The 13,753-nt window shown below is 40.4% G+C and overlaps 1 protein-coding gene across 2 annotated transcripts in view; it reads right to left on the bottom strand.

Moving 5' to 3' along the window:
* Positions 1 to 13,753, bottom strand: part of ido1 (indoleamine 2,3-dioxygenase 1) — a 52,672-nt gene that overhangs the window by 13,087 nt on the left and 25,832 nt on the right. For both annotated transcript variants that reach the window (XM_043681475.1, XM_043681474.1), the window contains 2 exons: positions 11,759 to 11,773; positions 6,313 to 6,412 (listed from right to left, as the gene is read on the bottom strand). In XM_043681475.1, the coding sequence (XP_043537410.1) occupies positions 6,313 to 6,412; positions 11,759 to 11,773 (115 nt within the window). The remainder of the gene's footprint in view (positions 1 to 6,312; positions 6,413 to 11,758; positions 11,774 to 13,753) is intronic.

Raw genomic sequence — 13,753 nt, 5'->3', positions numbered from 1 at the left:
GACAAGCCAGGGAACTATAGACCAGTGAGCCTGATGTTGGTGGTGAGCCTGTTGTTGGAGGGAATCCTGAGGGACAGGATGTACATGTATTTGGAAAGGCAAGGACTGATTAGGGATAGTCAGCATGGATTTGTGCATGGGAAATCATGTCTCACAGACTTGATTGAGTTTTTTGAGGAAGTAACAAAGAGGATTGATGAGGGCAGAGTGGTAGATGTGATCTATATGGACTTCAGTAAGGCATTCAACAAGGTTCCCCATGGGAGACTGATTAGCAAGGTTAGATCTCACAGAATATAGGGAGAACTAGCCATTTAGATACAGAACTGGCTCAAAAATAGAAGACAGAGGGTGGTGGTGGAGGGTTGTTTTTCAGACTGGAGGCCTGTGACTAGTGGCATGCCACAAGGATTGGTGCTGGGCTCTCTACTTTTTGTCATTTACATAAATCATTTGGATGTGAGCATAAGAGGTACAGTTAGTAAGTTTGCGGATGACACCAAAATTGGAGGTGTAGTGGACAGCGAAGAGGGTTACCTCAGATTACAACAGGATCTTGACCAGATTGGCCAATGGGCTGAGAAGTGGCAGATGGAGTTTAATTCAGATAAGTGTGAGGTGCTGCATTTTGGGAAAGCAAATCTTAGCAGGACTTAGAAAGCAAATCTTACACTTAATGATAAGGTGCTAGGGAGTGTTGCTGAACAAAGAGACCTTGGAGTGCAGGTTCATAGCTCCTTGAATGTGGAGTCGCAGGTAGGTAGGATAGTGAGGAAGGCGTTTGGTATGTTTTCCATTATTGGTCAGAGTATTGAGTACAGGAATTGGGATGTCATGTTGCAGCTGTACAGGACATTGATTAGGCCACTGTTGGAATATTGCGTCCACTTCTGTTCTCCTTCCTATCGGAAAGATGTTGTGAAACTTGAAAGGGTTCAGAAAAGATTTACAAGGATGTTGCCAGGGTTGGAGGATTTGAGCTATAGGGAGAGGCTAAACAAGCTAGGGCTTTTCCCTGGAGCGTCAGAGGCTGAGGGGTAACCTTATAGAGGTTTACAAAATTATGAGGGGCATGGATAGGGTGAATAGGCAAAGTCTTTTCCCTGTGGCTGGGGAGTCCAGAACTAGGGGCAAAGGTTTAAGGTGAGAGGGGAAAGATATAAAAGAAACCTATGGGGCAACATTTCCACACAGAAATGTGTATGGAATGAGCTGCCAGAGGAAGTGGTGGAGGCTGGTACAATTGCAACATTTAAGAGGCATTTGGAGTGGTATATGAATAGGAAAGGTTTGGAGGGATATGGGCCAGGTGCTGGCAGATGGGACTAGATTGGGTTGGGATATCTGGTCAGCATGGACGGATTGGACTGCAGGGTCTGTTTCCATGCTGTACATCTCTATGACTCTGTGACGATGACAAATTGAGACTCCGAATACTCTAATGTGAGAAGTTAAGTACTAGACACATCTCCTATTTTCAAATGGTGTGAGCTTGAATTGCAGGTAAATATTTCATCAAATAAAAGAAAGCTACTGTTGAAAATAAGTTAAGAAGTAGCTCTAATACTGTGACTGATAGATGAGGTCAGGTACATTTGCAAGTGAACAGTGTATGTACAGTTTACTGGCAAGTCAATTAAATCTTTTGGGTTGAAAACCAATACCTTGAAAACATCCCTATGTTTGTTTACATTGACCATAATTATATTTGAAAGTTTTCACCAAAATTCTGCCTTGACTTTTGCAGAATAGAATTATAGTTTCCTGATGAAGGGCTTTTGCCCGAAACGTCGATTTTACTGCTCCTCGGATGCTGCCTGAACTGCTGTGCTTTTCCAGCACCACTCTAATCTAGACTTACAGTTTTGAACCAAATGGCCCTAACTAAGACCGTACTGAAGTTTTACTGTAGTTGCTTGCATTTCCTTGGGGAACATGCAGAGTTTCAGATAAATCAGAAATTATTACAGACCAGAAAGAGGCCAGTCAGACCAATAGCCCTTTGTCAACTCTCCTAATAATGCAATTCACCTAGTGTAACTCCACACAGCCAAAACAGTTCAGAAAATAATCCAGTTCCCTTTTGAATGCCTCAGTTGAACTCCACCATACTTTCAAGCAGTGCATTCCAGATCCTTACCATTTGCTGAATGAAAACATTTCTCTACTGCCTTCATTGCTGCTTTTTCCAATTAACTGAAATATCTGCCCTGTTATTCACGATCTTCAGGTGAAAATGAACCCAAGACCAAATGAATGTCAGAGTATAAAACCCCTTCAGAAACAGTGACCATAACATGGTAGAATTTGGCATTCATCTTGAAAGGGAGAAGCTTGAGTTGGAAACAGATTTGCTCAACTTAAAAAGAGTAATTTAAAAAGAATGAAGGCAGACCTGCCTGGTTAAGGGACTGTTTTTCCCTCCATATCTTGTTCAGAAAACTCATGATTTTGAATATTTTGATCAAATGTTGTCTAAAATTTTTCTCTTCCAAGGAAAGTAGTCCCAGTTTCTCTAAAAGATCGAGATAACTAAAGTTCCTCATCTCTTAAAGAAATCTTGTGAATCTTTTCTGCACTGTCTCTACAGACTGACTCAAAATTGGGTGCAACACACCACTGGAGGCCAAGCCAGTGCTTTTCTCACGTTTTACAATTTATTTGCTTTTATACATGATACTCCCATTGAAAATAGCTAATATGTTGCATGCTTTGTTAGCTGTTTTCTCAACCTCTCCTGCCATCGTCAATAACTTAAGTGCACAGACATGCATGTCTCTCCACCCCGTGCTCCCTTTAGAATTGTACCTGTATTTTGTATTCTGTCTTCATGATTATCCTACCACAATGAGTTACTTCACACTTCCCTGCATTCAATTTCATCTGTACTTGTTTGCCTATTTCACTAACCTGTGTCCAGTACAGTTCTGTAAGCATGGTCTGCAATCAAAGCCTGATTAATTAATGCAAGTCAGGAAGAACAAGAGGTCTTCATGCTGACCCTGGGAGATCTCATTTTAAACATTGCTCCAGTGTGAAAATAATCCATTTCTATGCTGAATGACTCTATAACTATCTATTAACCACTACTTTTTGTTTCCTGGCAATTAATCAAATTCATATCCATGTTGCTACCATCCATTTTATTCCATGAGCTGTCACTTGGCTCTCAAAGTTGTTGTGCAACACTTTATCAAATGCATTTTTGAAGTTAGCTAGTTTGATTCCATAGCAATGGTTCATCAGATAAGTGAAACAATAATTTTCAAAATTGAGTGTATTGAGAGATAATCCAAGGCAATCATGCTTATTATCTTAATATCAATGAAGAAAATGTTAAAGTTACAGTGAGTGAATTCAGTTGTTACTTAATCTATCTTAATTAAAAGGACCATAACATTAAGCAAGGAGATTGTTCTTGCTGCAATTTCAAGAGAGAGTGTCCTAAACACGTCTACAGAGTAAAATAAGTTATGTTAACCAGCTTGCGTGAATAAGCATGATTGCCTTGGATTATTTCTCAATACACTCAATTTTGAAAATTATTGTTTCATTTATCTGATGAACTATTGCTATGGAATCAAAATAGCTAACTTCAAAAACGCATTTGATAAAGTGTGCTAAGGTGAAAGGTGGTGCTCCTTTTTTCCTTTGAATTCCTCAGCGTGGATATTATTAAGCAGCTTATTTAGGGATGTTATGATACATCTCTGGAGCAGGCAGAACTTGATCCCAAGCCTCCTGGCTTAGAGGTAGAGACACTACTATTGCACCACAAGAGCACCTTAATTCCTTAGGGTGGTGTCCTTGGCCCAACCATCTTCAACTGCTTCATTAATGGCCTTCTTTACATTAACAGGTCAGATGCTGGAATGCTCATTACTGATTACAAAGTGTTCAGTGTCATTCGCAGCTCTTCAGATACTGGAGCAGTTTGTGCCCAAATACAACAAGATCGGCATAAACTTCAGGCTTGGGTTAATAAACAATGTCATATTTATGGCCAAAGGGCCATGCAATGGCCATCTCCAATAAAAGAAAATCTAATTATCTCCCTTTGACATTTAAGAACATTTATATCATAGATTCCATAATCAACATCTTGGGTGTATGAGCAGAAACTGAACTGGGCTAGCTTTTGTAGCTTCCAAAGCAAGTCAAAGGCTTAGAATATCATACAGAGGGTACAAGTCAGAAGTGTGGTGGAGTACTTCCTACTTGCCTGGATGAGTGAAGCTCCAATAACACTTGGGAAGATCAACACCATCAGAAATAAAGCCACTTATTTTATTGGCACCCTATCACCACCTTCACCATTTACTCCCTCCACTAAAAACACACATCAGTGGCAGTGTGTACCATGCACAAGATGCATTTCAGCAACTTGCCAAGCTTCCTTCAACAGATCCTTCCAAACCTTGAACCTGTAACATTTAAGAAGACAATGCAGCACCTGCGAGTATCCCCTCTCATTGGGGAAGCAGTGGTGCAGTGGTAATGTCACTGGTCTAGAAATATAGCATGGAGAAAGTGAGGTCTGCAGATGCTGGAGATCAAAGTTGAAACTTTATTGCTGGAACAGCACAGCAGGTCAGGCAGCATCCAGGGAACAGGAGATTCGACGTTTCGGGCACAGGCTCATTCCTGAAGAAGGGCCTTTGCCCGAAACGTCGAATCTCCTGTTCCCTGGATGCTGCCTGACCTGCTGTGCTGTTCCAGCAATAAAGTTTCAACTAGAAATATAGCATCCCAGGCAAATGTTCTGACCATGGAAGATGATAAGATTTGAAGTTCGTGAAAACTTGGAATAAAAAGCTAGTTTAATAGTGACAATAATTAGTTTTGATTATTGCCAAAATACATTGCATTCACAAATGTCCATTTGTCTTCTGCATATTCCTTAACAGTCTCATCTACATGTGAATCCAGACCCAAAACAACATGGGTGACTCTTAACTGCCCTCAGAGGAATTAGTGCTCGACAATAAATACTAGCTGATTCAGTGTTGTACCACATTCTTTTCATGAAGTTAAACAAGTCACACACTGTCTTAACTTGGAATTATGTCACAGTTCCTTCACTGTTGCTGGGTCAAAATCCTGGAACCCTTTCCCAAGCAGCACCATGATTGTCCCTAGATTGACTGCAGCAGTTCAGCAAGGTGGCTGACCACAATATCCTCACAGGGTGTTAGGGAAGGATAACAAATGCTGCCCTTTCAGCAATGCTAACAACCCATGAATGAATAAATACAAATTCTTGGAGAGTGTGAAACAGTAGATGCTGAGCAACTGTTTCCATTTCTGAGATTTGAAAAGAATGGTTTATTGCCTCATAATGAGGGGCTTGTCATTTTGGACTGAGATGAAGAGAAATTACTTCACTGATGGGGTGCAAATCATTTAAATTCTCAAACCCAGTGCAGCCAATACTCTGAATCAAAACTGAAACAGTCAGATTTTACAGCACTGAGGGAATTCTGAAGTATACAGATTGTGTTATATTATCTGTGATTTTATTAAATGGCAGAGTGGGCTCAATGGACTGTCTAACTTTTCCTGCTCCTATTTCTTATGTTCTTGTAAGTGTTTAATCTCAGTGCTGCTGTTCTTCATAGGATTTGACTGAATGCCTAGCATCCCTTAATGGAGAGAGAAATGTGAACAGGTGTAAAAGAAGGCACTGTCACTTTGTTTCTGAACAATAACCCAGGTTGACATTGATGGGCACCTGTGAACAACATTTTCATAAACCAGTCAGTGCAGAGATTTGAGGGATCTAATCTAGGCAGGACAGTCACACAATATTGATTGAGATCTTTGACTCCCATTTCGAAATGTAGAAGATAAAACTTCATTATATCAGAAAATGTATGTTTAAACATACTTATTGGGCCATGAATCATGTCAGCCATTTGAAAACCAGTGTATTTCTGGTCAGTAAATAAAAAGATTAAACCATAATCCTACCAGAGCACAGGCTGTTCTCTTTTGAGAGAGGTGGCTGGTAGTGGAAACCTGAGCTTCACCACACTTCAGCTAAGGGGAGAGGCTGAAGAGTGTCCTTCATGGTAACCACAGGCATTGTGTGAATTGAACCCACTCTGCTGGTATCACTCTGTGTTGTAAATGAACTGGCTAGCCATCTGAGCTAACCAACCCAGAAAATAGATCCTGGAAACCAACTTAAACAGTAAATTGCTGGTAGATTTTACACAGTTTTAGAATCTCAGTAATATCCCAACATACCCTTTGAACATGCAGAACACTTCTACTTGGATCTTGCAACATGTTTATGTTTATTTTATGTACCTTGATGCCTTGTACAGCTGCCAGTTCCACCTTGAGTGTCACCAGGAAGAATCCTTTAATGCTGTCGCCTCCTGGCAATTTGAAGATAATGTCCAAATTTCTGAAAGAAATGTATTACCATCTAATGGCCACGCAAAGTCGCAACTTAAAAGCTCAGAATATCAAACCTTTCTGTGACAGGTTGTTTTCAATTCTCAATACAGTTTGCCACGTTCTGATTTACAGATCTTATCCTTGCAGTTTTAACCTTTTCAGTTTGTTGTACATCCTTTACACTGAAGATAACTGGGATGAAACTTCTTTGAAGAGATGATTTATATAATTTTCAAACACTCAAATTAACAGTAAGAGAAAGAGCATGGACAGGAGAAAAGAAGAGGTTAGGTTTCAAGTCACAAAACATGAAAATATCAAATGAAAAACAGCAAGCTTTAGAATTGTTAAATAAAAAGCAAGATAATTCCTGGAGAATGCAACCACCAAATGCACCTTCCCTTCACTCCCCTGTTGGCATTTTGCAGGGAATGTTCCCTCCAGGATACCTTAGTCCATTTCTCGACCACCAACACCCCTCCATGCTTCCCATAGCACCTTCGCAGAAGATGCAACACCTGCGCCTTCACTTCCGTCCTGCTAACCATCCAAAGACCTCAATGATCTTTCCTGGTGAGGCAACATTTCACCTGTATCTCCTCCAGTCTGATCCACTGCATTCACTGCACCTAGTGTGGCCTCCTCCAAATTGGAGAAGCCAAACACAGATTGGGTGACCGCTTTGCAGAACACCTTGGCGGCACGGTGGCACAGTGGTTAGCACTGCTGCCTCACAGCGCCTGAGACCCGGGTTCAATTCCCGCCTCAGGCGACTGACTGTGTGGAGTTTGCACGTTCTCCCCGTGTCTGCGTGGGTTTCCTCCGGGTGCTCCGGTTTCCTCCCACAGTCCAAAAGATGTGCAGAGTCAGGTGAATTGGCCATGCTAAATTGCCTGTAGTGTTAGGTAAGGGGTAAATGTAGGGGTATGGGTGGGTTTCGCTTCGGCGGGTCGGTGTGGACTTGTTGGGCCGAAGGGCCTGTTTCCACACTGTAATGTAATCTAATCTAATCAAAAACCTCCAGTCAGTGTGCAAGCACAACCCCGACCTTTCCATAGCCAGTCATTTTAACAGAGCATCCTGCCTACTCTCATTCCCACTTATCTGTCTGTGGCATGCTACAATTCTCCAGTGAATCACACCACAAACTGGAGGAATAACATCTCATTTTCAGATTTGGCACTTTATAACCTTCTGGTCTTAATATTGACTTCAACACCTTTGAATTGTGAACCCCACTCCCATTTCTTCCTTTCTTTTAGCTTTAATTGTTGTATTTTCTAAGGAGATTTGTAGCTCAGGTTGAGGTTCTGGATGTAGGTTTGCTCATTGAGCTGGAAGGTTCATTTTCAGGTGTTTCATCACCATATTAGGTAACATCATCAGTGAGTTTCCTGATGAAGCAATGAGGCATGGCCCATTTTCTATTTATGTGTTTAGATTTCCTTGGGTAGGTGATGTCATTTCCTGTGGTAATGTCATTTCCTGTTCTTTTTCTCAGGGGGTGGTAATTGTTGCACTCTGTTTCACCGTGTCTTCACTCCCCTCCCCCACCCCCCCACCCCCCCCCCAGTGGGACTGTTCTTTTCAGTTTGGCCATTAGACCTATTGCTGATGGAACATCACTCTCACACGCTTTGGATGCTGCCTGACTTGCTGCGCTTTTCCAGCGTCACACTTTTTGACTCTGATCTCCAGCATCTGCAGTCCTCAGTTTCTCCACAGCATTGTTTTGCTATTCTCACATTCTGATCACTTAATCTGCAGTATTAGCAGCCTTTCTCCCCACCACTCCATCACCCCTCCCCCACTATTGCATGAATGCTCCCCCCTCCATATGTTAACATCAGCTCTGGTGAAGAGTCATCTAGACACAAAACTTTAGTTGCTCTCACTTCATGGATGCTACCTGATCCACTGATTTCCAGCATTTTTTCTTTTCAGTATAATTCTTACCAGGTTTGTTAGCATTTGTCAAGAGAAGATATAAATTATAACATGTTGAGCAGAGGCTCTTATGGGAAAGTGTTTTCTGTAACTTATCAGAAAATATGAGGGGGCTGAGAGGGAAAATCAGAGAAATTTAAATGATTAAATGCAAAAGGGCAAGTTAGTTTTAGGTCAGGTTTCTAAAGAGGGTAGTAACATTGACTATCAGATCCACTCGGAAGTGGAATGGTACTCGAGAGAAAAGTCGGTTTTCTATATCCAGATCAGCATATGGTTTGGTTTACTATATGCTCTGGAAACAGCAATTGAAATCATACAGCAAGACTGGAAACCTCAAAAGTGGTGCATGTGAAAACCTTTTTAGTGATATAAGATTCAACAAAGTAGATTGGAGAAAAACATACTCATACATGCAAATTTGAAGCAAAAACAGAAATTGCTGGAGAAACTTAGCAGGTCTGGCAGCATCTGTGTGGGAAAAAAGTAGAGTTAACATTTCAAACCCAGTGACTCTTCTTCAGAACCATCAAGATTTCTTGACGTGACTTCATGCCTGCCCGGATGATAAATGCCAGTACTGGAGACATGGATAATTTTAGCATTCAACATGAAGGATCCTGGGATTGAACACAGCAGAGACAGAGAATTCCTTCCAACTTTTGTGTCATAAATCAATGTTTTAATTTCCACAGGATCATCTTTGCAATAAATTGTTGATACTTGCTGTGGTCATGTTTGCCTTTGTAGCATGGATCCCAAGATGGGCTGTAAAGTAAGGTACTGGAAAAACACAGCAGGCCAGGCAGCATCCGAGGAGCAGGAGAATCGACGTATCTGGCATAAGCCCTTCTTCAGGAATGCCCAAAACGTCATTTCTCCTGCTCTTCGGATGCTGCCTGGCCTGCTGTGTTTTTCCAGCACCACACTTTTCAACTCTGGTCTCCAGCATCTGCAGTCCTCACTTTCTCCCAAGATGGGCTCTCTTGTTTCAGTTGTATTCTCCAGATCATACTAGATATACACCTCTGAAAATTCCACTCCTGCTCAAACTCACAGGATGTACATGAAGGACATCATACTTGACATGTGTGAGTACAAAGATATGTCCCCATTTTTATCAACAACTCGTACAACCAACCAGTCTCGGTAGCCAGATAACCAGATTTGCAGCAGATAATTATTATAGGGCAGATTCAGTCAAGCTGAAGACTCTTGCCTAATATAGGATAGCATGAATAATAGAAATGACATGACACTCAAGAGAAATGAATAAAAAATCTCTTAAGAGAGAATAGGGCCCTTTAAACTTGACTGAGTTTTTTGAAGAGGTTACCCAGAAGACGTTGTCGACATGGAGTTTAGCATGGCCTTTGATAAAGTTCTGCATGGCTGACTGATTAGTAAGGTTAAATCACATGGCATACAAGGAAAGCTAGCCAATTAGACATAAAATTGGCTTGATGGAAGGAGACAGAGGGTGTTGGAAGAGGGTTGATGTTCAGACTGGAGGTCTGTGACCAGTAGTGTGGTGTTAGGTCCACTGATGTTCATCATTTATATAAACTATATGGATGAGAATACAGGAGACGTGGTCAGTAAGTTTGCAGATGGCCCCAGAATTGTTCATAAATTGGACAGCGAAGAAGCTTATCGAAGTGTACATAGAGATCTTGATGACCTAAGCTATTGAACTGAGGAGTGGCAGGTCCAGTTTCATTTAAATAAATATGAGGTGTTCGTATGACAAACTAGGGCACGACTTACATTGTTAATGGTAGAGCCTAGAGAGTGTTGTCTAATAGAGAGACCTAGGGTTGCAGGTGCATAATTCCTTGAAAGTGGGGTCATAAATAGACAGGGTGGTGAAGAAGGTGTTTGGCACGCTTATCTTCATCTGAGAGAGTATTGAATACAGGAGTTGGGACGTATGTTACGGCTGTCCAAGACATTGGGAAGACCACTTTCAGAACATTGTGTACAATTCTGGTCTCCCAGCTATAGGAAGGATGTTATTAAACTGGACAGAGTACAGAAAACATTTACAAGGATGTTGCCAGGGCTCAAGGGTTTGAGCTTTAAGGAGAGGCTGAATAGGCTGAGAATTTTTTTACATGGAGCGTCAGAAGCTGAGTGTGACCTTGAAGAAGTGTATAAATCATTGAATGTCTTGGATAAGGTGAATAGCCAAGATAATGTTCCCAGGATAAGGATTCCAGAACTAGAGGGCATAGGTTTAAGGTGAGAGGGGAAAGATTTAAAAGGGACCAGAGGGACAATTTTTTCACACCAAAGGTGATGTGTGTATGAAACAAGCTGCCAGACAAAGTGGATGAGGTGCATACAAATACAACATTTAAAAGGCATTTGGACAGGCACATGAATAGGAAAGGTTTAGAGGGACATGGGCCAAATACAGGCAACTGGGATGCATGGTTGGCATGGATGAGTTATACTAAAGAATCTGTTTCCATGCTCTGAGATTCTATGACAATGACTCACACTATTATCACACCTCATTCTGATATTCTATTCTGCTATCAGAATAAGTATCATTCTTTGATGACGTTTATAAGGCACAAAAAATAAAAGCGCAATGCTGACTGTTTCCAGGTTGTGCGCAGATTAATCTATAATCCAGGGTCATAGAGTCACACAGCATAGAAACAGGCCCTTAAGTAAATTTACACTTCTCAAACCTATCAGAGTTTGGACCTTTACCATCCAGCAGAAAAAGGAGTCTTAAATTCTTTTCATCTGATTTGGGAATTAATGGATTCATCCAAGAGCTGCATTCATGTATTCTTAAAAAAATACATCAAACGAAGCTTCAAATTTGCAAACGAAAACAGGCCTAAATTCATGTTCATCTGCTGTTTGATAAATTTGTGTCGGTAAACCTCCTGAGATGGAGTTGTGTTTCCTCTCCACACTAGCAGATGGAAACTGCTACACACTTAAAATTGCAATAAAATGTCAAATTTTTCTTTACAATTTGAGAAAACATGAAATATGGTAAAAGACTATTAGGCCTACAGTTCTTTCTGGCAAAAACCACGATAATGTAGTGACCACAGACCTGACTTGACCCATTTTTATTTCCAAATCGAAAATTCTGAAAATTTAGTTCCAAAGCCCAAAGCTATTTGAGTAAACCCCAACATGCCAAATGAAGAAAACTAATTATTATATCACTATCTCAGCATTTTAAAGACACTTTATCCACCAGAAAGGAAATTAACTAGTTGTAGACTTATTTTCACTGAACTGCAGCAAAGAAAGGAGAGTTGCATCTGCCTCAGATTTGATAGGAGGCTTTTAATTCTGTCATTACAGTGTCTGCTTACATCTATTCCTAACTTAAATGGCATAATTTAGAAGGAGAAAAGATCAGCATTGCACTTACCTCAGCTCCATTGTCCTGGAAATAGTCATCAAAGATTGATGTGAAAAGAAAAAAAAGTTTTAACATTTTCTGCAGTTTACATTACAAAGCAAAGTTAGCAGCCGTCACAAATTTACATATTTTTTAAAATATGAAAGTGATAATTTTAATATGGAAAGTCACATGAATTTGTAGTCACAATAATGTCTCATGTAAGATGAAGTGTGCAAGATTAAAGCACATGGGATTGAGAATAAAATCTGTCAGAGACTGAGATTTGAATAGCAGACAGGTAATAGAGAGTAGGGATAAATGGGACTATTTCAGAATGGAAAATCTTGGTTAGTATGGTACCAGATCTGTGACTGAGCCCCAGCTATCCTGAAAGGTATCAACTATTTCATTGAGCAAGTCAAAGGCAATATTTCCAAATTTGCTGATAATATAAAAAGAGTATATAAAATAAAAATTATGAGTGTTATGAGAAAATAAAAAGATTTCAGTGCAGTTTAGACAATTTGATTGTGCAAACAAATACATAGCAAATGCAGCAAAGCATGTACAAATGTCAAGTTATCCATTTTGACGGGGAATACAGAATGACAAATTATTATTTAATTTGATAGATTGGGCAATGTTGATATGCAAAGGAATCCAGGTGTTGTTGTAAACCAGGCTTTGAAAGAAAACATGCAGATGCAGCAAGGAAATAGGAAGGCAAATCATATGTTGGCTTTTGGTGCAAGGGGATTTATATGCATAAGTAACGATATCTTGCTGCAGTGCAAAGGGCTTTGAAGAGATAACACCTGGAGGTTTGTGCACTGTTTTGGTCTCCTTATCTCAGAAAGGATATACTTGCCAGAAGGGGTGTGTAGTGAAGGTTTGGCAGACTAATTGCTGGGATGATAGCATTGTTGTATGTGAAGAGATTGGGTCAACTAGGCCTATATTCACTGGAGTTTAGAAGAATGAGAAAGGTTCTCAATGAATTATATATAATTGTGAGAGGGCTAGACAGACTGGATGGAGGATGATGTTCTTTCTGGCCATGGGACTCTGGAACAAAGGGTTAGAGTCTCAAACTAAAGGGTGGACTATTTATGACTGAGGTGAGGAGAAAGTTCTTCACTCAGAGGATGGTGAACCTGTGGAATTTTCTAATACAGCATAGTATGGTGGTGAAGTTACTGGCCTATATTTAAGGAAGAAATAGGTAGATTTCTATATCCTAAAATCATCAAGGAGTGTTGTGTTGAGATAGAGAATCAGCCATAACCAACTTAAATGGAGGAGCAGGTTCAGTTGGCTGAATGGCCAACTCCTGCTCTTATTTGTTATATCTTCATGTTTCTAATTAATGTGAACACATCACAAACCAGGACATATTGTGAGCCACCGGAGGAAAGTGCAACAAGGAATGGATTTGCCCAAACCTTTCCTATCAATTATTCACATAAGCATTTCTCAAAACCAATTCAGATGAAGTAATGAAAGTCAGGACTTCCTCAGTCCCTAACCTCACATGAGGGGATGTGAGATAGCCTTGGCACATGAGGTTAAAGATAATCCAAAAAGATCCTACACATGTATTAAGAGCAAGAGAGCAACAAGAGAGAGGAGGACCACTCAAAAATCAACTAGGTTGTCTTTGTGTTGAACTTCAGGGAATGGGAGAGATATTAAATGAATATTTTGCATCAGTTTTTACTATTGAGAAAGAAATAAAGGCTGGAGAACTCAGGGAAATAAATATTGATGTTTTCAAAAAAGTTCACATTACAGAAGAGGATTAGCCGGAGGTTTCAAAAAACACAAAGATAGATAACTCTCCAGGACCTGATCAAGTGTATCCCAGGACATTGAGGGAAGATAGGGAAGGAATTACAGGGTGCCTAGCAGAAATATATATCATCTATAAGAATGGGTAAAGTACCAGAGGACTGATGGGTGGCTAACATTGTGCCATTATTTAAGAAAGGCTATAGGAGAAGCCTGGAAATGATAGACCTGTGA

Source organism: Chiloscyllium plagiosum, chromosome 42 (genome assembly GCF_004010195.1).
Source record: "Chiloscyllium plagiosum isolate BGI_BamShark_2017 chromosome 42, ASM401019v2, whole genome shotgun sequence".
Taxonomy (NCBI): domain Eukaryota; kingdom Metazoa; phylum Chordata; class Chondrichthyes; order Orectolobiformes; family Hemiscylliidae; genus Chiloscyllium; species Chiloscyllium plagiosum.
The sequence above is the reverse complement of the archived record's forward strand: the minus strand, read 5'-3'. Positions and strand labels throughout refer to the sequence as shown.